The sequence below is a fragment of the Brassica rapa genome, chromosome A01, assembly GCF_000309985.2.
Source record: "Brassica rapa cultivar Chiifu-401-42 chromosome A01, CAAS_Brap_v3.01, whole genome shotgun sequence".
Classification (NCBI taxonomy): domain Eukaryota; kingdom Viridiplantae; phylum Streptophyta; class Magnoliopsida; order Brassicales; family Brassicaceae; genus Brassica; species Brassica rapa.
In genome coordinates, this window is record NC_024795.2 from 28,821,729 (window position 1) to 28,844,015 (window position 22,287).

At 35.2% G+C, this 22,287-nt stretch overlaps 5 protein-coding genes across 5 annotated transcripts; 2 read left to right on the forward strand and 3 right to left on the reverse strand.

Annotated features, from left to right (window-relative positions):
• Positions 1–1,912: 1,912 nt before the first annotated feature.
• LOC103828223 (5'-adenylylsulfate reductase-like 5) lies at positions 1,913–4,137 on the reverse strand. Its single transcript, XM_009103838.2, has 4 exons — positions 3,832–4,137; positions 3,286–3,470; positions 2,737–2,861; positions 1,913–2,662 (listed from the first exon to the last, which is right to left on the reverse strand). Exons 1-4 carry the CDS (start codon positions 3,991–3,993, stop codon positions 2,238–2,240), a joined length of 897 nt encoding a protein of 298 aa, XP_009102086.1. The 5' UTR covers positions 3,994–4,137; the 3' UTR covers positions 1,913–2,237.
• Positions 4,138–4,742: 605 nt separating this feature from the next.
• On the forward strand, positions 4,743–10,737 carry LOC103828220 (protein EMBRYO SAC DEVELOPMENT ARREST 30). Its single transcript, XM_009103836.3, has 11 exons — positions 4,743–6,907; positions 7,005–7,207; positions 7,299–7,383; positions 7,571–7,641; positions 7,732–7,820; positions 7,921–8,164; positions 8,342–8,454; positions 8,677–8,767; positions 8,926–9,054; positions 9,207–9,760; positions 9,858–10,737. The coding sequence occupies exons 2-11, from the start codon at positions 7,043–7,045 to the stop codon at positions 10,285–10,287; spliced, it is 1,971 nt and encodes a 656-aa protein (XP_009102084.2). The 5' UTR covers positions 4,743–6,907; positions 7,005–7,042; the 3' UTR covers positions 10,288–10,737.
• LOC103828219 (putative syntaxin-131) lies at positions 10,602–13,139 on the reverse strand. The gene is made up of 13 exons (XM_009103835.3): positions 13,070–13,139; positions 12,895–12,944; positions 12,562–12,666; positions 12,377–12,482; positions 12,206–12,294; positions 12,067–12,140; positions 11,948–11,990; positions 11,812–11,872; positions 11,687–11,712; positions 11,522–11,599; positions 11,350–11,430; positions 11,221–11,286; positions 10,602–11,137 (listed from the first exon to the last, which is right to left on the reverse strand). Exons 2-13 carry the CDS (start codon positions 12,910–12,912, stop codon positions 10,961–10,963), a joined length of 924 nt encoding a protein of 307 aa, XP_009102083.1. The 5' UTR covers positions 12,913–12,944; positions 13,070–13,139; the 3' UTR covers positions 10,602–10,960.
• A 940-nt stretch (positions 13,140–14,079) lies between these two features.
• LOC103828258 (putative disease resistance protein At4g11170) lies at positions 14,080–16,885 on the forward strand. Its single transcript, XM_009103871.2, has 4 exons — positions 14,080–14,549; positions 15,048–16,179; positions 16,264–16,374; positions 16,682–16,885. Exons 1-4 carry the CDS (start codon positions 14,080–14,082, stop codon positions 16,883–16,885), a joined length of 1,917 nt encoding a protein of 638 aa, XP_009102119.2.
• A 531-nt stretch (positions 16,886–17,416) lies between these two features.
• On the reverse strand, positions 17,417–19,240 carry LOC103828218 (co-chaperone protein p23-2). Its single transcript, XM_009103834.3, has 6 exons — positions 19,083–19,240; positions 18,372–18,552; positions 18,128–18,284; positions 17,954–17,982; positions 17,818–17,863; positions 17,417–17,689 (listed from the first exon to the last, which is right to left on the reverse strand). The coding sequence occupies exons 1-6, from the start codon at positions 19,085–19,087 to the stop codon at positions 17,655–17,657; spliced, it is 453 nt and encodes a 150-aa protein (XP_009102082.1). The 5' UTR covers positions 19,088–19,240; the 3' UTR covers positions 17,417–17,654.
• Between the last annotated feature and the right edge of the window lie 3,047 nt (positions 19,241–22,287).

Here is a 22,287-nt window from a genome sequence, read left to right on the forward strand (position 1 = left end):
TTCTCCATCTCCTCTTGCTCGTTCTCTCTCCAATGTGAAGTGGTTTCAAAATCATATTATAGAAGAGAAGATAGAAGATTCAAAGAATGTTTGGATTGATAATAACTGAGACATGTAAATGATTTTTTTTTTTTTGAATTTATTCATTTTGAGATTGAGGTAGAGCTTATCTAACGCAATCAACTGATGTCAAAAGAAGAAATTGTCCTCTTGGGACCCGTTTCAAGAACTATTGATTGCCTCATTTGACCAGATCTTTTAGTCCTAGTTCTTACTACTCATGATCAAGTCCTCTTAAGCTATTTTAGTATTTTTATAACTGACTGCGAGATATACTGATTTTGATTTCTTGGATTAAAAGTTGTTTTCATTTATTTTTATATAAATATTTTTTTTTTCAATTATAAATTGGTATATATTATAATATATATTGTGTCTATCAATTTTTAAAACATATTAAGTTTAAGGTATATTCTTTTAATTGAATAGATTGTTTCAAACTTTCACATGTATTTGTATCTTCTTCTATATATATATTTTCGGATTATTATTTCATTATTAAAATCGTAACTATCCATATAAAGATTAGTAATTATTGTTTTCTTGTCATATTCAAATATATTGTAACATTTCACAAACTTAGAATTTTTTTAAAAAATTAATCTTTTCGTTTTATAGATTTATATTATCGAGTAAATAATTAAACATTTAGTTTTGGTCTAATTTTTAAAATAAACTATATAGTTTAAAATGTGTTTTCATTGGTTTAAGGTAGTAAAGATTAATCATTGTTAGATAAAATGATTTTTGTTATTTAAAAAAAATCTTTATAATTTTAAAAGTTAACATCAACAAATATTTAAATAATTAACATATGGAGGTACAATATTACAACATTAAATTATATCTATTTAATTTATGTTATCTATAAATTCAATTGATCATCTATTGTTTAAATCTAATTATTGATAGTTCAATAAAAAAGTTGGTAATTATAGACCAATTATGTTATTGTTGAGACCAAAGTAATTATTTTCAATTTTTAATTTACTTTTTGAGGCTCTGCAAGTTATTCCATATGTTTCTACTCTGTTCCCTTCTTTTGGACATTTAAGTTTTGATTACTAGCACATGCTATAGACTATAGTAACATTCATAAAATGCTACGTATGGGAGCTAACCGCAGACCCAACTATAGCTCTTGCTGCAGAGGAACGAGATGGTGATGAATCTACAATCTCCACTACCTCTTCATTTAAGAGAACATCCCAAATCTATCACACAAACATAATATTAGCCATTCCATAGCCTATCTACCGGATTACTTGCAAACCGTTTTAATGTGCAACTAAAAGTTGAACAATTTTGATGTAAGAATCAAGATTCTATATCATTACTGGTTAGATCAAAGCAGTGGAGAAACAACAGAACCCTATAAGAGCCATAACAAAGACGTTAAAAATAGAAGAAGACTTAATGTTCTGGACTAACTTCCAAACAACCATGGCATCTTACACCTATATGCATTCCAAGAACAGACGCCGAGAAACTATTTGCGTATAAATATTCAAGCAAAGACTAGAGAACACACTTAAGTGGATTTCGTTTTCGACCTCTCCTGCTTTGCTACACAGACCAAATGCTTGAAGAGAACGTTTAACACAAATATAAAGTATTATAATTGGAGCTTTTGAGAAGAAAAAGGATGAAAAATGGAAACATTCCCCCTTCAACAGACAAAATTTTAAGCATGAGAAGTGTCTTTATAGACACAAACCATTATTAGATCATGTGATGGTTCTCCACTCTTCTTTACTGACATCAAGAAGACAAAACTGACAAATATATAAGATCCAAAACCAATGAGTCTGACATAAAAAGAAGGAGAAGAATAAGAGATCAATGTAGATAATTAAGAAAAAAAAACAGCAATGGAGTTGGATCACACTCTCAAAATGTAATACACAAAACATTACAAGACAAAGTTGCCCTGAAGATTCAGACAAATTTTAATCAACTCAGTCAAAATTATTCAGTAAAAGAAATGAGGTCAAAAACAGACATCTCAACTTTTTATAAAACCAAAAAAGAGTGAAAGATATTCACAAACAGAAGTAAAGCTGTTCCTGGATTTACATGCTTTCATGCAGACAACAAACTAACAAACTCAGAGTTCCAAAACTCACTTAGTGCTTATCCCTTCCCAATGCTGACAAGATATACTACAAGGATGTTTCTCAGGACTGGTTTGATGAAGTTTGGCCTAGGGAGACAGATGCTAGCGATGAAGCCCACGCTCGAGCGTTCTTTGCCCTTTCATGGAAGCTCCTTGTTTTGACGAGCGTTAGTTTCAACCACAGCCTCCTCACGTCCACCATGTGAACAGCACGCCTGAACACTTGGCTCACCTCTCCAAATCTTTCCAGGTTCAGATTGGGAACGTAAGAAGCCCACAACGCTTTCAAACGCTGTTCTGCCATGGGGAAGACGAGGATTGCCGCTTGTAAGCAGACAAACAGCAGAGACAGTACCAGGAATGGATCTCCTTTGAATACTTCACTAATAGACGTCCCTTTGCGTAACCATGTGATCATGTTACCATCTGTAGCGTCTACGCTGGTTGTTGGTTCCGGTTCAGACACATACTGAACAGGTTTGAGACCTGAAAAAACCAAAATAATAATCAGTTATTATTACTGATTGAACTTTAAACTGAAATGTGCTATTGCCAATCACCTGTTGATTCCTCATAAAACTCAATAAGGGATGTAAGATCCTTTCGACCGTGGTACCGCGCTTTTGAAGTTTGATTTACCATCAGGATTGAAGGTAGGCTATGGATGCCATACCTTGAAAAGACACTGCAACAAATCAATTAATGAAATCAGTTAGTCAGACAAAAGGAAAAAGTAGCTAACCACATGGAAGAGGAACCCACTAATGAGACAATTACACAAAGGAGACAGGTTGATGATTAATTAGCTAGCCTATATTTGTGATCAACTAATATAAAGCAAATGTAAGATAAGGTAACAGCTCATTATTTTGCATCATCTTGTTGACAAACTGACATTAAAATCTGATTAGGGAACAACTTAATCTATTTATCAGAACCACCTTGTAGGTGAAAATTATAAAAAGTCCCAAGAAATCTAAAGATTTATTTATTCCAGAGTAACAAAAAAATTTATATGAGTCATTCAATCCACTTCCTAGCTATATACTAAGTAACATGGGAATAGACTATCTATACTTTCAAGAAAGTGTAATGAGTAGGCTGCTTACGATGGTAGAGCTTGAGAATGGTCCAGAGCTAGGTGGTGTATCTGAGGGAACATGGAGCTCAACGTATCGAACTTAGAGCGCAGAGCACGTGAGAAGGGGCACCAGGATGCGTAAAATAGCACTGACACATAAGCATTTCCATCATGGTGCAAAGCCATTAACCTGTCAAGTGAGTCTCCATCTATCTGCATCATGCAAATTTAAACACTGCTTTAATTACAAATAAAAGCTTCAAAATCCAATTATATGCTCTTGAGAGATAGCCTAAGACACCTATTTTTATTTTTGTTAAATCATCTCTACAGACACTAGACAGAGCTATGTTTAAAACATAATTAATCATATGTCTTAAAGTAAATTTCAAAAGTATTGGACCAATAATTTGAATTTGACACTAATAATACATAGGAGCATCATATCTGTTCAATAGTTATCAAAAAGCTCTAATTGTTCGTAATTCAATTATTAATCCGAAATAAAAGCTTAAAGGTTGAATTGGCACACACGCATTCAAACAAAAACCATAAAGAAGAGAGAGAGCCTGACCTCGATAGGAGGAGTTGGATACATAGAAGGAGGGCATTTGGAGTGTATATCGAACCGGAACAGCTCGGACTCGTGATTGCAAACGGACGGCGACGAAGAAGCGAAGCTAGAGGGAAAGCATGAGACAGCTATGAGGAGGAGAAACGGAACACGAAGATCCATGGCGGTGATTCAAGGTAGAATTGAACAGAATGATTTTATAAAGATGATGAATTGGTGAAGAACAAAACCTAATGTCTCGCGAATTGGGGCAAATCCCGGATTTTTATTTTTTTACCTTTTGTCTTTTTCCCCAAGTTTTTATTAATTTTTCATACATTAAGACAAAACATAATCTAGTGGACCCGCCTTTGTCTCTCTTTCACAAAGTGTTGCGTTTTAATCAACATACGGGCCTATCAAAAGCCTTATTTCGGCCCAATACGGCTCAATATATTTCATTGGTCAACACACAAGTCGATTAATACACTTTTGTTCATGTGATTTGCATATACGTGAAATTAATACACTTTGAGTCTAATAATGACGATCATTTAGGGTTGATAACATGCTAGGGATTCTGTTCAGTGTATGCAACAATCAAGTCTTTTATTTTATTTTAGTGAATACATATTATTAAAGAAGAGATGAAGCTTAGCATATACAAAAACATCGAATGGTACAAATGATTTGACACCTAGGTGTGTCGCATCTAAATATAAACTTTTGTGGAGATTGTTTTTGTGAAGAACCTTCACGATGCAACAAAACGTAAGGAGCTTCTTCTGGTGCTAACTGTTTTGCTTCAACATCTGGAACTGCTACTATACTCATCACTACAATACCAATATTTATATATGTTATTCAATAAAATTCGCATAGTAAATAACTAATACTACATGTTAAAAAAAAATGAATTTTACCCCATGTAATGGCGCAGAAGAAAACAAAAGCAAACTTCATTGATGATGTTTTCATTATTTTACTTTCAGATGATATTATTACAAAATGATGATGAAGAAGGTGTTATCCAAGATTGTTTAGCTATTTGAACCGTTTTTATAGATGAAAAGAAAATCATGATTGTATTATCGAATTTGATAAGACTGAATTGAGATTTTTTACCATGTTTAATGAAATAAAGAAGACCAAATCCAAGTCTGGAAAGGTAAAAATTGATACACCTTGACCATTTGCATTCTATCGTTACCCCCATAAAATCCGTGCAAAGTCTCCCTCACTCATATTTAAAGTAGCACCTCAGAAGAACATTCCAAGCTTCTTTTTGGCCTTAAATTACATGTGATCTTGTTGTTGGATGTACAAAAACATGAACGTGTGTCAGAGATTTCTTTGTTCTATTGGTGAAACTGAGTCTGTCTTAAGAACAAAGATGGAACAATTAATCTTCTTTTATGTCTTTCTTGCTCTCTCTCAAACATAACACTAACACAGCTTAACCCCTTTAAATCTCTACATAGTTAATGATAACTAATATAAACGTTTTTGCTAGCTAATGACCTTTTTTACTAGTGTCTTTCTTAATTATTCTGTTTTATAGTGAAGACAAAAACACTTTATTTCTGCACTTGATGTTGTGAAGTGACTTTGTTTCTCATCGAATCAACCATATGACTTTTTCTCCAACAGTGACAATTGGGCTCCTCCATTGATCTATTATGATTGTGTTCATTTCATGATCATATCAATACCACAAAGAGAAAGAGACAAAAACTTTAGCCATATAACTTTCCTTTATAACATTGGCATGTGATCCTATTTCTGAATATGATTGAAAACATCTTCATTAGAATGTCCCCACATATGTACATGTTTGGCCTCTAGTAGAAAGATTTTGTGATGATAACTCAGTTTCAACCATAGAAGAGGACAAAATACTCCTAGTGAAACATGAAGAAACAAGAGCATATATGCCAATATCTAATCATGTTCTTCAACCTTATAGCATCTGAGAAAACATAACCATGTGAAACACTATTCTTGTATATATGTCCTATATACAGACCCAAAGCATAATCAATACCATCAACAAGAAAATGGCTTTGGTGAGAGGCTTTCTTGGCAGCAAAGAAGATTCTTGGTGTCTCTGTAGCAGGAAACAGTAAACCAACTTCAGCACCAAAAGGGTTTTTGCGGTGTACGTTGGTGAGGACAAGAAGAAGCAAATATACATTGTGCCAGTCTCTTAACTTGAACCAGCCTTTGTTTCAAGCTCTTTTAAGTAAAGCTGAAGAAGAACTCGGTTTTAATCATTCCATGGCGGCTTGACCATCCCTAGTCCTGAACAAACCTTCCTCACAGTAACTTCCCAGATCCAAAAATGATGATCATCATCTGAAAAACATTTTAAAAACATTTTATATACTGTATAAATGACATTTTTTCACATTTCTTATATGAAAGATATGATAGTGAAGATAGAAATCTCAAAGTAAATATGCCAGTTTTGCGTAATGAACGATGGAATCAAACAAAAAAAGATTTCTCAAATATGTTTAGTAACAGTTATATACTGCAAAATCCAAAAGATTTTTTCATGTTTATCTACAGAATCAATCATGATCAAATAAATACCCAAACCGGGCTCAGACCTGAACCAATGGGATTGAACCGGCTAAACAAGTTGGGTTTGGAAGCCGGTTTTGTTGTTTACAGTTAGTAGGACAAAGTTTGGGTCAAACTAACCGTACACAAATATTAACCCGATGATATGATTGGGTATTGATATTTTAATTAAACCGAGAATCGTAAACCGAAATCTAAACCGGTTAGTAGTTACAGTGTGAGTTCGTTCATATATAAAAAAATGCAGACTCTCTCTCTCTCTCTCTCTGTCTCGCAGGAGAAAATATTAAATTTCAGTTCTGGGAATGTGTCAGTGAGTTGTCTCTGTGTGGATCTGACTCAAAATTGAATTGAACTACTTCTTCTTCTTCCTCTGACTCCTTTGCACGGGTTGCTTGTTTGCTTCCCCCTGGAACCTTCGATGCGGAGATATCTCCTCTTCTTGATACAATCCCTCTGATCAGATCCAAAGCGTATAATCCTGGATCTCGCCTTTAATTCGTCGTCTTGGGTATGAAACTGTAAAAAATAAAATAAAGAGGAAGCTCCTTCGTTGTCGGTGTGATTATTCTAAATTGAGCTTTTGAATTTTGGATTTTGGAATTTAGGGTTGTTTAGTTGGAGAAAGGAGCTGGATTTGTAGGAGATGGTGTTCAGATCGAGGATAAAGTGGATTGCACTCTTGGTGCTCATTTTATCAGTAGGATCTCTCCTTGTGCATCTCTCGATTACAAAGTCTTCTTCTGTACAGTTGGCTTCTTATGCGAGAGGCACTCTTTGGCAAGATTTTGATTCTTTGTTAGGTTCACAGGTTAGTATTAGAAAGAAAAGAATTGATTTTGGTTTCAGTTTTGGAGAATGTTGTTTTTAGCTGTTGTTTTGTGTTCACTGTGTTGTTGCAGGATTTTAGAAATAAGCACTTATGGCGGCCTGTCAGATCGTTGGAGACCTTGCAGCCTTATGCCAATCCTAGAACTAGTTATCCTGGTATGTTCTGTTCTGCATTGATCATTGTTGTCTCCAAAATGATTGAGAGTCATTATTATGGATGTTGTATGTTGTGTTTGATACTTGTTTGAACATGAGAAGCCTCTTGAGGTCTCTCATGATTTTTTTTTTTTTTTTTGGAATATTTGGATTTTTGTTTATTTTTCTTGATGTTTTGTCTTTGCAGCGCCCAGTTCAGCAAACAATGGCTACATTTATGCAAAGATATTTGGTGGATTTGACAAGATCAGATCTTCTGTATGTATCACTTGACTTGATAGTTTTGAATTCCATCTTTATTTTTTTCTTCTGTTATTCATGTTAATGACGTATTTGCAAATTTTCTAGATATGTGATCTTGTCACCATCTCCAGGCTTCTAAATGCTACTCTTATCATTCCAGAGCTTCAGGAAAGTCTTCGCTCTAAAGGCATCAGGTAGTACCTCCTAACTCTATGTTCTGTCAAAGCATTTTTCTTTGCCTTTGGTATCAGACTTGTGTTTACTCTAGTGTATTTTTTTTTACACGATGTGCAGCAACAAGTTCAAGAGTTTCTCCTATCTTTATGATGAAGAGCAGTTTATATCCTTTCTTAAAAACGATGTTATCGTTGCGAAGACACTCCCTGAGAGCTTGAAAGCCGCAAGAAAAAGGAATGAGTTCCCTCTTTTTAAGCCCAAAAACTCTGCATCAACAAAGTTTTACCTCGAGGATGTATTGCCAAAGTTAAAGAAAGCTGGTGTTATTGGATTGGTCGTCTCTGATGGGGGATGCTTGCAGGTAATGCGTGTCTTTTTTTTGTTTCCCTTAAGAGTGATTTTTGCTTGTATGCAGTAACTAATAAATCAGTAGATATCTTTCTGCTTGCAAAGTGCCATCACTCGTCATATCATGTCTTGGTTGTTTATATTGGTTAAACAAAGTGTTTTATTCTCAACAAAGGTGTCTTGTTTTCAGTCAACTGTTCCAGCTTCAATGCCTGAACTTCAAAGACTAAGGTGTAGAGTTGCCTTCCATGCCCTCCAGCTTCGTTCAGAAATCCAGGTGCTGGGAAAGAAGATGGTTGACAGGTACTTGTGATACTTGCAGTTAGAAATTTAATTGGCGAAAGGGACTAAAACAGGATATAGTTATGGCTCTTGATATGCTAAGCTTTGAATAATAATAAGTAAGTGTTAGGGTTTGCCCTTTTTAAATTTAGCTTGACTATACTTATGTCACGATTTGTCCATCGGCTCCCTAATAACTGTGCGTCCCTGATATAATTGAGCTACGTATTTTACCTTTGCCAGGTTACGGAGATCAGGTCAACCCTTCTTGTCTTATCATCCTGGCTTAGTGAGGGACAAATTGGCATATCATGGCTGTGCTGAGCTTTTCCAGGTAAAAGTTTTCAACCTTCTCCATCTGTTTTCGTTGATAGCAAAAGTGTTTATATCAGATAGGCTTTTTTGATCTCTACCCTTTGTACTTGAGTTACATAGGGAAGTAGTTTTAAACGGTGGAATTGGTTTCTTACATCATCATTTCTATTTTTAAAGGATCTTCACAGTGAACTCATTCAGTATCGGCGGGCTCAGATGATCAAGCAGAAGTTTATTTCCGAAGAACTTATTGTTGACTCGCACTTACGCAGGGACAATGGCTTATGTCCTCTCATGCCAGAAGAGGTACAACCCGGAGCTTTTCTCAGATTATGCTAACAATGCTTAATATGGACACATTTTTATACCCTAATACCCTTTATGTCTGCCTTCATGGTGTCTCTTGAAAGCATTGGCTATTGTGATGCTAAGAGTTTATTGGTATTGAAATGTCGCAGGTTGGAATTCTTTTGAAAGCATTGGGTTATTCTCAAAAAGCGATTATATACTTAGCTGGTTCAGAAATGTTTGGCGGCCATCGTGTTTTGATCCCTCTGCGAGCCATGTTCCCTAATCTAGTGGACCGGACTTCTTTATGCAGCACGGAAGAATTATCAGAATTGGTTGGTCCTGAGACGCCTCTTCCAGAAAATACGTACGAAATGCCTCCTCGGAAAAGCGATAAGCAGCTCAAAGAAGAGTGGAACAAGGCAGGTCCTCGGCCTAGACCTCTCCCTCCTCCTCCAGACAGACCTATCTACCAGCACGAAAAAGAAGGATGGTCTGGTTGGCTTACAGAGAATGATACAGAACCAATCCCTTCACCTATGGATCTCAGGAATCAAGCGCACAGGTTACTGTGGGATGCACTTGACTTTGTTGTATCTGTAGAAGCTGACGTGTTTCTCCCTGGTTTCAACAACGATGGTAGTGGCTTGCCAGATTTTTCAAGCTTGGTAATGGGTCAGAGGCTCTATGAAAGACCCTCTTCACGAACATATAGACTGGACAGGTAAGAAAGTTTATTACTCGTCAGTTAATGATTCAAATGATCTTGTTGGCTTTAGCTCACTACTTAGTTAATGGCTGGTTGTTTTTTTTTCTCACAGGAAAGTTATTCAAGAACTTTTCAACATAACCCGTGAGGACATGTACCATCCCAACCGTAACTGGACAGTTCGTGTGAGGGAACATCTGAACTCAAGTTTGGGTGAAAGTGGGCTAATCAGGCAGTCTATGCTGTCGAAACCGAGGTTGTTTCTTTCGCATCCACTTCCTGAATGCTCATGCAGAACATCTCCCCTTGAAGAATCCAGACAAATACGAAGTGATGACGGCAGATTTCTCTATGGAGGTGAGGATGAATGCCCTAAATGGATAAAATCAGCTGGGGTGGAAAAGAGTAAAAATGATGATGGTGATCAGCCTGATTATGAACATGACCTTCTCACTGAACAGTCAGAAACTGAAGAAGAGTTTGCGAAGAGTAAGGTGGCTTCAGCTTTTGACCAGGATGAAGAATGGGATCCCAATGACTAGCACTGTGACTAGGATGCAGATTCTGCTGTCAGGTGTCATTTGATTCTTCAGATAAGGCGAAGAAGCAAACAAACGGAGGTTTTCTTTTCTTGTTTTCTATAGTTACTGAGAATAAGCTTTTTTAGTTTTATTCTTTTGGTAGTAGTTCCTTAGTTGCATACTCTTTATACGTCAAAGATATTGGTATTGCCTCCAAGCGCCCTTATGCAGCGAAGGATGACTGACGCAGCAAAGGACGACCGTTATGCTTCATCCTTCTCTAAGGTCTTCCCATGAAGCAAAGGTGAAGCTGGAGGTATCTTTGTTTCTTTTTCCACATTCATTGTAAATCTGATAAAAGGTTTATTCAGATTCTTTCGTCTCTTTTTCTCCAATAGTTTTTTTTTCTGGAATTGTTTTCACACACTACAGATATGAAAGATAAAAGTAAATTTCAACAGAGTTTTTATATTCACTTGCTGTCTCCGGTTTTGCTCCACATTCATATTCATTAGACTGGGATGTTCACTGAGATGGTATTAGAATAGTTAAGTTCTTTCATTGATCCAATCAAAAGAATACATCATTTTGTTAGTGACAATGGAAGGATGTTTTTTGATGGGTTGATACATGTATGTATATGTTAAACTGTTGTATACAAAAGCTTCAGAAGCAGGGCAGGGAGAAGAGAACTCTAAGCACCACCATGTTTCTGTGTCCATGGTTTGATAACAGAGACAACTGTAATGATGATGATGATAAGAAGGATGAGGATGGCAATGCACATCCATTTCCTTGAACTTTTCTGTTTCTTTAGTGCCTTTGTTAGTTGGTTGTTCCCGGATTGAACATGATCCACAGCGCTTGAGACCTGTTAAAGCAGAAACAGAACAAGAAAGTGTGTGAAGAAATCTAAACTCTTCATCAAAGATCATAATGAAGAGAGACTGTTACCATATTCTCTATGTTGTTTAGCATCTCTCCCTGTGCATCCACCAGCACGGCCATATCAAGAAACACCTACCAACCAAAAACAGAAGGTGAATCATTCCGACAATTTTGGTAAAGCAGAGCAAGGTTTACCTGTTGGAGGTCAAGGAGTTTCTTCTCTAAATCTCTGACAGCGTCATGACGTTCCTGAATCTCAGCTAGTGTATCCATTATCTGCGAAGCCAGAAAATAACCTAACTTGAGATACACGTAGCTGTCTTGTTGCTTACGTAGTCATGCTATTAGCCTAAACATAAATACTAACCTGGCCTCGTCCTTGCTCCATGATTGCTTTCTGAAAAATCTGCTCACTGTCTCCCGTTTCAATCAATCTATCGACCATCTACACACCAAACAAGATTATCATGAACCAGTACTAAAACCAATTCAATAGATTTTAAATTGAGAAAAATTAACTATAAGTTCTTGCCTCTTCATCAGCTCGTTGCCCAGTCACTACCATTGTCAAGAACCAAAACAACACAAACAATAGCTATCAGAAGATCAACAATGAAAAACAGTTAGAGTCTTTAGATAGATGCTCAAATTCAAAACCTGTAAACACACGCCTCTCCACAACTTCTCTGTATTCTTGGTGAATGTTTTGTCTTAGAGTCTGCAGTGAACAAACTTTAATAGCTTAGGACTAACTTTCTTGGAGGATTTTGAAGAACCACTTCTCAAAACTTACTTGGAATTCAGATATCTTGTCCTTGAACTTCTTCTTTATCGCGCTGCGGATAAAACATATATTAAGGAAGGGACCAGAATCTTGAAACATAGCAATTGATTAAGTAAACAAATACTCACATAGTTGTGGCTGCTCTTGTTCTGTCTACTCCAGTTCCTTTCCCACATCCCGGTTTACTCCGGTTCTCAAGATTCTGTACAAATCAATTCAGAACATATAAAGAGAAGCAACAATGTATTCATCTCTAAGCGGCCTAACCTCTCTATCAAGTTCTTCGATCTTTCCTTTGATGAAACGAGAGATTCTTCCCACTTCATCAACATCTCTCTCCATCCTCTGCTTGATTGCTACACAACAACAACAAAGAGAAGCCATCTTTCAATTCATCTAAATCTTGAATCAAGAACTTGTCTCTAAGTTTTTAATTACATTTCATTGCAGGACCCTTGGTGACGGCTTTAGTCTCCTCGTGTGCTGCCTGAAGCTTCTTGAGATGCTTGTCAAGCTTCTCATATTGACTATCGATTTCTCCGACCTAAACAGTAATTAATATGATCTCAATATACACATTCGACACATATTGAGAAGAGTTAAATAGAGATGAAACGTATTACCTTTTTGAAGAAACCGGCGAGGCCGAGATCTCCAGAGTTACCTGGTCCATGTGCTGACTCAATATCGCTTCTGTTTGATCGATCTCTCGAGAACTCTGACGAGCCCTGTCCAATAAAAAGCGTTTGTCACATCATCTTATTAAACGGTGTAACCCAAGCCTTTGTCCCGGGGAAAATGTCGAGCTAAAGAGACGTTATATAATACAAAACTTGTTACCCAAGCAAAAAGCCCTACGTAGTTTCTAATTTTAATTACACGGAAACGTTGCTTGGCATAGAAGTTAGAACAAAAATGGTCCAAAGAAAAGTTGGAAGGGAAAGATAAAGACAAACCTTTAAGAGGTCGTTCATTGTCGGAGAACTTGGTTAGAGAAGAAGAAGATCTATAAGATAGGATGAAAAGAAACTTGCTCAACAATCAACCAAACTCCAGATCCCATGCAGAAAAATCTAACCTAAATATGCATAAATAAAGTTTAAGAAAATAGAACAAGAAGGAAAAGCAAACCTGGTTTTATCAGATAAACCCAGATCTCTCTTGTTCTCTTTCTTTTTGTGTGTTTTCCCTTTTTAATCATAGAATTTAATAAGAAAAGATAATACAAAGAGGAGATGAGAGATGGCCCTTCTTTACCGTATCAAACAGAGCACTAAGGTTAGGGTGAACGGTTAAGATCTCCTTTGATATTTGATTTAGTTTTTTTTTTTGTAACAACAAAAAAAAATTTGGTGAATCATGTTGATGACAGATCACTACTCAAATAATCTTATTTTGGACTAATATGTTTTACATGAAGAATTATATCAAACACAAACAACGTCTGTATTCAAAGCTTTCTTGCTACACAAGGAAACCTAAAATCACAAGTTTATACGGCACATTACATTTTCCGCCTCCACATATAAAACCAATGTATAGAAATAGCTTTTCAAGATGAATGTACTTCACGCCTGTACGTGACTGCTAACCAAAAGAGCTGCAGCCACATTAGGTTCTGAAAGAAGAATAGTATTGTGTAATAAGCTCATGTGATTTATGATATTCTTCGGTTAGGAAGATAATGTTTAACCGGGATAAACGTACCAATGCATCGGTTATGGACACAGTCCCCTATGTAAGCACACGTCTCACGAGGATAAAACTAGGACAACATCATTATTTCAACATATATAATGTTATGGTCTCATTAGGTTGGTTTTTTATTCGTGTAAATGTGATATGAGTAATCATCTTTCGAGTTTGTTAACTCTAGTTAGAGCTGTCTGCGTTTACTTATGTTATTCAATGGTTAATACTCTAGTCAGAAAGGAATCTTCCAAGCAATCTTATATTATATTCTAAGACATGCCAACACGTTCCAAGAGATTGTCCTGAGATCTATTCAATCCCAAACATGTGTTTGACCTTTGATGAACATAAGTAAATGCAGATAACTGTGACTTGTGAGTTGTGACATGTCCCTCTCTTGATTTTGAAACGAAAAAAACAACAACAGAAGTCTCTCTTTATTCTCTCTAATGGATGTCTCTTCTTTGGCCTCTCCTCAGGGGGGATACGATGTGTTCCCAAGCTTCAGAGGTCTAGACGTCCGTCAAACTTTTCTCAGCCACTTGCTTAAGGAATTTGAGCGCAAGGGAATCAATACTTTCAAAGATAGTCAGATCAAGAGAGGCAAATACATCAGTCCTGAGCTCAAACAAGCTATAAGAGAATCAAGAATCTGCCTCATCATCCTCTCTAAGAACTACGCATCTTCAAGCTGGACACTGGGAGAGTTAGTTGAGATCTTGGAGTCTAGGAAAGCTTCTGGTAAAACGGTAATGACAGTTTTCTATGACATTGACCCGTCTCATGTAAGAAAACAGAGCGGGGAATTTGGAATGGCATTTAGAAAGACTTGTGAGAGAAAGACAGAACATCAGAAGCAGAGATGGAAGCAAGCTTTGACCAATGTTGCAAGCATACTCGGAGAAGATTCACATAAGTGGTTTGGTCCTCTCCTTGAAACATTATGCTATCTTTATCCTATAACAATATATATAATGTTCAAGAAATTGGTAGGCCGTAAGTAGGCATTTTATAGTGGATTAGCTATTAAGAGGATTATTCCAAAGATATGTTTCGTAGACGTTCATTAATTATTGATTATTTTTATATATTTTACAGTTAGATTAAATATTTTAGTTTTTGAGTTTAATTATAAAATTGTTTTGATAAATTATAATAATAGATATACAAAAAAAATATTAGATTAATTTTTGGATTCGAAGTAGTATTATTATATATTTAAATATTTAAACAAATTTAGATCAATTTAGATTGATTTTAAATTTTAAAACGTTTAAACAATTTGAATGCATAATGTATTTTAAGAAAATCGTTTCGGTTGTGAACGATTGTTAGAACATTGTATATATATATATATATTGGTTGATACTTGCTTATAATATGATTCATTGTGCAACATTTTGAATTTTTGATGGAGGAGCCAAAGATTCTCTCTTCTCAGGGACAATGAAGCAGATATGATCTCAAAGATTGCCAAAGATGTTTCTAACGAGTTGAACTTCACACCATCAAGGGACTTTGATTATTTAGTTGGAATTGAAGCTCACCTAGCCAAGATGACTTCACTGTTATGCCTAGAATCAGATGAAACAAGGGTGGTTGGGATTTGGGGGCCCTTGGGGATCGGCAAAACAACAATTGCAAGAGCCATATACAATCAGATTTCAAGAAGCTTCCAGCGCAGTCTCTTTATGGATAATGTCAAGAGAAGTTACAGAAGTGGTGGTGACTCTGACGATTATACTTTAAGGCTGAGGTTGCAAAGAGAGTTTCTTTCCAAGATCTTAGACCATAAGGATATGGAGATACACCATTTAGGTACAGCTCAACAAAGGTTGAAGTACCAGAAAGTTCTTGTTGTTCTTGACAATGTTGATAAGCTAGAGCAACTACAAGCTTTGGCGAATGGACCTCCCTGGTTTGGTAAAGGAAGTAGGATCATCGTGACGACAGACAATAAACATCTCTTGGAAGCACATAAGATCAAGCATATATATGAAGTGAAATTCCCATCTAAAGATGAAGCTCTGAAGATTTTCTCTCAGTCTGCTTTTACACAAAATGCTCCCCCAGAGGGTTATCTGAACCTTGCAGTTGAAGTAACGGAGCTAACTAGTCATCTTCCATTAGGCCTATGTGTTCTTGGCAAAGCATTGTGCGGGGAGAGCGTGAGCATGTGGACTGATCAACTACCTAGGATCAAAACCAGTCTCAATAGGGACATTGAACAAGTCCTAATAGTTGGTTACAATGGATTAGATGATAAAGACAAAACTATATTTCTCCACATTGCGTGTTTGTTTGAAGGCAAAAGAGTTGATTGTGTGACACAGTTTCTTGGAAACAGTGGTCTAGATATCAAATATGGACTTGGTGTTCTTGTCGAAAGAGCTCTCATTAGTATACTGAGTGACAAGCTTATTATAATGCACCGTTTGCTAAGACAGATGGGCAGAGAGATTGTTCGTAAACACTCTATTCAGTTGTCTATGAGATGCCGGTTCTTGATGGGTGCTTGCTACATGTACCATGTTGTTGCTAATAATATTGTAAGTCCTTTTATCTATATCACTTCATTCATTGTGGTTTCATTCAGGTGATGCATAGAGTTTGTTCTTTTGGCTATTTTCCAGGGCACTGGAGCTGTGTTAGGCACAACCAAAGTCAGCCTCACAAATGAGAAAGCCCTAAGCGGCATGCATGATCACCAATGTATAAGATTTTGCAGACATATGGTGGATAAGGTTAGTCTGAGTATTATACATGAGCAGTGTTTTAAAAATCGGTTCGGCAAATAATACCTAAATGAAACAAATTTTCTAAACCAATTCTTGAAAAAATCGGTCTAAGCACTTAGAAACCGGTCTAGACACCCACCTAATCAATAATCTCATATAAAACATCTAACAGTCGCCTAACGATTTTTCGAACATGTTAGCTACTTCATTAACTTTAGTCATGATTTCTATTTTCTAAACTTGGATTCATTGTCCTATGAAATGCACGCCTTCCGGTTTTAGTCCTGACTATCTTATCAAAATTGCTATGCAGGGGAGCAAATTGGCCAAACTAGTCTGGGATGGAATCAGTGTCTTGGTTTTGTCCATGTTTTGGCTCCTTAGGTGTGCCTTTCTTTCCATCATGAGTATGCCCACTGCTGCATTTGAACATCCGTTTTGGAAACTCAAGAAGAGACTTTCCCATCTGAAACCCAGCAAAGAGGTGAACTGCTGTGTGGACGTTGCAAGGAGCTAGGAGACATCTCACCAGATATCTTGCTCATGTAAAGTACTTCACAATGTTAAAACTTTGGCCCCTTGTTTGATTTGGGACTGAGCTTATCAGTTGTATTATGTGTGTCTTTGACTTGATGCAATTTCTGTTTCTGGTCTCTTTTAGATGCTTCCTCATATTTAGTCTTGTAATAATCTGCTCGAAGTGTTCAAGGGGAATACATAATAACAGTTTCACTAGTGATGTACATGAACATGAGCATCACTTTTACATCTAAAAGTTTGATGAAAAAATGGCTGACGATTAAAAGGGAAACTCACACTATAGACAGTGTGTACATTGAGGAGAAAGGAGGACAGTGAAGTCCCACCATGGGGTTGGTGTGACGTCTTTTGAAGTCAGTACTAAACTCTGTGCCACACAAACAAGTAAAGAGAGATTTGTTTGGTAAACAAAGTAGGTGAAGGATTATGAGATCCACGTCCCATCATTCCTTGTAGGCTTCTTCACATAGTAGTATTATACTATTTTTTATTATTGTTTGTTGATGGCTTGGGGTACCAAATACTGAAATTTCAAAGCCAAGCATTCGATAAAGTGTGTCACAATATTCAAACTAAAGATGACTCCCCTAAGAAACCTAAATTAAAGGTACAAAGTGTTTTGGTTTAGCAAAGTACAAAACAAACTGGATTATCCTAAACCACTCTATGATTCACTTCTTAATCCTTTTGCCTTTTTTTTTCTTCAGCTTCCTAAACAGAGTTGGTTGGTTGTTGCTGATGGTTAGCTAGTTGTTTCTTGCCTTTTCCAGATCCGGAAGATCTGAGATCAAATACAAATTTTTAATGTAAGATCAATCATATGACAAAATGGTCTGAAGCAGAATGATTCCATCAATCTTCACTTAGACTCTACTTGAAGGTAAGGAGATTAAGGTTGTTGAAACTTACAAAGCAATCCATCATCATCACTGCTCTCACAATCTTCATCAACAAACTATGAAAATAAAGAGGAAAGATTATCAATCAGAGCGGCTTAGCTAAACAACAATAGAAAGAACCAAAGCAATTATGAGAAAGCACTTACTGCACTCTCATCATCTGAGGCTGTCTCAGCTGCAAACAAGAAGCAAAAATAGAGATTCTACAGTTAGAAACAACTTATGACCAAGCAAGGATGATGTGAATACTTTAAATTTTTATATGCCTTTCTCAAAGGAGACTAGACAAAACTAAGATCTCTTGTATGCAGAATACTTACAGTTGACTTCCTCATCCTCATCACACCATTTGTTCCAGTCCACTTTAATGTAAGGTGCAGGCTTCTCTTCTGATTTCAAGATTCGTGGCCACCAGCTTCTCTCTTCTTTCTGAATCGAAAATATGATGTTCCTTAGCCCAACGTTCTTCCTATACTCCTGCATCATACATGAACATAGGACACTTGTAAAAACAAGTATGCGCTAGTTCTCATCACTCAAAGGGGAGAGAGATGGCACACTTACTGGCACAACTTTCCCATATAGCTCCAAGCCGAACTCAAAGAGCTTGCCTTGGGCGCCAAGAGCAGAGAAAGTGAATAGACCCTGAGGCTCACATTTGACTGAAATGTCCTTTGCATCAGGTAAGGCGACGGTTAGGTAAACCTTATCAGAACGCTGAGCCCAAAGAACCTCCGGGTTATGACTGCATACATGACAAAACACAACACTTGTAACTATACTGTCTCGCCACCTAATTACACAATAAAATCAGTTCAAAATCATCACCAAAACAGAATAAAACTTCGAATTCTCTGTGACCATTTTTAACACTCAATTAATATAAGTAGAATTAAAAGATTCAAACTTTTACGAAGCATAGTGCTTAAGGCAGACTTAACACTGTTGAAGCACATCAAAATGCAAAACTTTGAAAAAGATTGTTACAGAGGAACTGTATCAATCAAGTGAAAGATCATTTCTTTGTAAATCATTATAAAACAAAGTTCTAAGATTTGTGTCACAAAGCATTCAATTTCTCTATGACCTCAACGATCACAAGGTTCGAGCTTAACAATTAAACACTATACAAACATGAAAGCATCTTCTAATCCAAAACCCATTAGTAAACTAACTAAAAGATGATTACTTTACATCTTAGATCACAAATCACAAACTGAATCAGATTCATCTTCGGGTTCAAAGTCTACTCTTCAGTAAATCTTAAACACATACCTCATGTCTTAGTGGTCGGAAGTGTGAACGGCGGATGTAAGAGCGTCGATCAAGCTCAAGCGACAGAGACAGAGAGTGAACTCAACGAGTCTTGTAGGGTAATAAGATTCTTCTGGAGTGAAACAAAGGTAAAGGTAAAGGTAAAAAGAATCTAACAATCAGCCCCCACAGTTTTTGAGTATTTACATACAGATCCATAAACTATAGAGATATTACACTTTTATCCTAAAAGAAAAAAATTGTTTTCATTGGATTTCTGTTTTTTTCATATGATCTTAAAGACGTAATTCACCAAGAAGAAAATCTATTATGCCAGTTTGTGTAATTAAATTATCATCCACTAGAAGAGATCATATCAACAAATTTTGCAAGAAAACAATATTGAGAAATTTCCAAAAATAGCCTTAAATTTTTTTTTGTTACAAGTATAACTTCTAAGAATCAAAATGACTAAAATGTTTCATTAAAAATGTAAATATACATTTATATCCTTAAAATTAATTGATATATATATATTAGGATTTAGAGTCAATGATGAATTTGGGTTTAGGATATAGAATTTAAGATTTATGGTATAGAATTTACGATTTAGAGTTTAGAGTTAATAGTGGAGTTTTGGGGATGAGATTTCAATTTAAAAAAATATATATTAAAATTTTTAAAATAAAAGTACTATTTTTAGGACTATTTTTTAATAAAATTTTAAAATGGTTATTTGAAAAAAATCTCAACAATATATTCAATTTTAATAAAAATATTTAAATATAATTTAGAACTATTTAATGAAAAAACAAAGAGATCTATACACCAAAAAAAAGTAGTAGCCAGTAATAATTAAATAAATAATACTGAGTATATATATATATATATTATTTGCTAAGCTAGTAATTAACTAGTTAATAATGGACATTTTTAGACTCTAAATATTTAATTGTAACTACGTGTATATATATGACCAAATCATTTCCTATTGTTAATTTGCCACATCATTTTAAAAATTTCAAGTAAACTCCATTTAATGACAAGAAAGAGTTTAAAGACAGTTTTTCTAAATATAAAAGACAATTTGAGAGAGATCCTCATTTTTGCTTTCAGTAATAAGTAATAACTAATTAAAGATAGCTAGTTATATGTTTTATTAGGATGCTTGTAATTAAACAAAGAACTAATGGACATATGCATGTGTAGATTCTAAACATTTTCTTTAACTACGTCGATACAAAAACTTAAAATTTGTAAATTATGTTTATAAATACTAATTTCTAAACAAAAAAGAGGAGTTATGTCATATATTCATCTTTCTTCGAGTTCGAAAATGAAATGGATGCTATTCTCATTTCTACTTATCCTTCAAACGTCGTCATCTTTTGGAAACCATTCGTCCATCGATGGAATATTACCGTTTGCACCTAAACATGTCGTGATTATTAACAGAATTAACACAAGAGCAACACTGATCTTGCATTGCAGAAACAAAGAGTTAGATTTGGGGATAAGAGCAGTCCAATTCGAAGGTAGCTTTGATTTCAGTTTTCATGTCAACCTCTTTAGAACAACAAGGTATACTTGCACTTTCAACTGGCCTGAGCATAACGCAACCTTTGCTATTTTTACGGTCGGTAGAGATGACAACCCAAAAAGTAAGCTTGGAGTTTGTAGAGAATGCATTTGGATCATTTTTGCTGGTGGCCCTTGTCGTGATAAACGTGATAAAACCGGTATGACTTGTTTCAACTGGGACTCTGTATCGCTTTAAAATATATATTACATTTTTTTGTATTTTGATTCATAATAATAATAAAATAAACAGGTCTGGTAGGAGGTATTATTATTACATATTTGTAGCTTTTCTCTTGTGATAAGAGATTATATTTCTCTTGATGAGATATCGAAGTTAACAACTATTCATGAGAACTATACTCAATATAGATTTTGTGGATTTCTTTTTAAATCATTATAAAGAAGTTCTAAGATTTATGAAATAGCTCTCTGATCGTTACAAAGAATACAATTATCTCTATGACTGAACGACCAAGAACTTTCTCGTCAATAACATTAATTGATATTTTTCTTCTGGGAGTGTAACACTTAAACACTAAAAAACATGAAAATATATTCTAATGCATTCCTCTTAAAGTAAGACGGTGGATTTTTTTTTAACATCACAAAACACCCTAAACTTTTTGTTGATTAAGCGAACATACATCTATGCGAATCAGTTTAATCTTCGAGTTTAAAGTCTCTTAATAAATCTTATACACGTAGGTTACATTTAGAGAATTGTGTTGTTTTAAATTAGTTGATGCTTTCAAATTTCAATGAAGAATATATGAACCTTACAAGCTATATCACTTTTTATATTATGCAGTTAAAATCTAATTAATTGTATAGTTAATGATGTCTTTGTTTATAAAATATACAAAATCATTTTTTTCATATATGTACAAAATTCTAAACGTCAAGTAAAAAGAAATGGATAGAGTATGTTTTATTTAGTACTAGTATTACCACATGTGCTGTGCACAGCACATTTTAATTTACTTTTTAAAAAAATTATTTGATCATTGTCATAATTTACTATCAGAATAAATTATTATTTGAACTATTATATAAAAAATAGCACGTAATAATAGAGATTCCTACATTGAAACAAAGCAGTTGAAGGGATAAAACAGATATCATTATAAAATGGATATATGTTTGTAAAACTTTTTAAAATAACAAAATATAAAATATAATTAAAATGATTTATTTGATCCCTTAATTTTGTTTGATGAATTTATAATAACATATACTTAAAAGTATTTAGCTAGGCAGAAAGTTGAAAACAACAAGAAGAGACAACTATATTATTTCATTAAGACAAAGCAGGCATATATGTCTAAGAGGACATGGTAGTAGCATTCTTTGGAAGGGAACACTCGGCTTCTTCTGCAGTTTCCAACCTTTTTGACTGCAACCACCAAGGGAAAAGTAAAATGTCTTTGCTAGTCAAATTCGTTAATGAGAAATCAGTAGATTTGTTAGAAAAACTTGCCTTTGATGGCTTCTTGGGCTTGGCAGTAGACTTCTTCTTAAGAGAGGAAGACTTGCAAAGAAGGGCGGCCTTGAATTTTTTCCCCTGAAATCATACAGTTGTTAATGAGAAATCAGGTTTTGATTAAGAAAGTAAATAATGTTTGGTTAAGAAAAAAACTTGCCAAGT

Coding starts and splice junctions, on each gene's coding strand:
- LOC103828223 (XM_009103838.2), bottom strand. CDS start 3,993: ATGGATCTTCGTGTTCCGTTTCTCCTCCTCATAGCTGTCTCATGCTTT. Junction 3,471..3,831: donor ATCCAACTCCTCCTATCGAG/GTCAGGCTCTCT, acceptor TGCATGATGCAG/ATAGATGGAGACTCACTTGA. Junction 2,862..3,285: donor CATTCTCAAGCTCTACCATC/GTAAGCAGCCTA, acceptor GATTTGTTGCAG/TGTCTTTTCAAGGTATGGCA.
- LOC103828220 (XM_009103836.3), top strand. CDS start 7,043: ATGGTGTTCAGATCGAGGATAAAGTGGATTGCACTCTTGGTGCTCATT. Junction 7,208..7,298: donor ATTCTTTGTTAGGTTCACAG/GTTAGTATTAGA, acceptor GTGTTGTTGCAG/GATTTTAGAAATAAGCACTT. Junction 8,768..8,925: donor GCTGTGCTGAGCTTTTCCAG/GTAAAAGTTTTC, acceptor CTATTTTTAAAG/GATCTTCACAGTGAACTCAT.
- LOC103828219 (XM_009103835.3), bottom strand. Junction 12,295..12,376: donor CAAGGGTCCTGCAATGAAAT/GTAATTAAAAAC, acceptor GTTGTTGTGTAG/CAATCAAGCAGAGGATGGAG. Junction 11,600..11,686: donor GGCAACGAGCTGATGAAGAG/GCAAGAACTTAT, acceptor TTTGGTGTGTAG/ATGGTCGATAGATTGATTGA.
- LOC103828258 (XM_009103871.2), top strand. CDS start 14,080: ATGGATGTCTCTTCTTTGGCCTCTCCTCAGGGGGGATACGATGTGTTC. Junction 14,550..15,047: donor GGAGAAGATTCACATAAGTG/GTTTGGTCCTCT, acceptor TTTTTGATGGAG/GAGCCAAAGATTCTCTCTTC. Junction 16,180..16,263: donor ATGTTGTTGCTAATAATATT/GTAAGTCCTTTT, acceptor GCTATTTTCCAG/GGCACTGGAGCTGTGTTAGG.
- LOC103828218 (XM_009103834.3), bottom strand. Junction 18,285..18,371: donor TATATGGGAAAGTTGTGCCA/GTAAGTGTGCCA, acceptor TGTATGATGCAG/GAGTATAGGAAGAACGTTGG. Junction 17,864..17,953: donor CCTCAGATGATGAGAGTGCA/GTAAGTGCTTTC, acceptor TTATTTTCATAG/TTTGTTGATGAAGATTGTGA.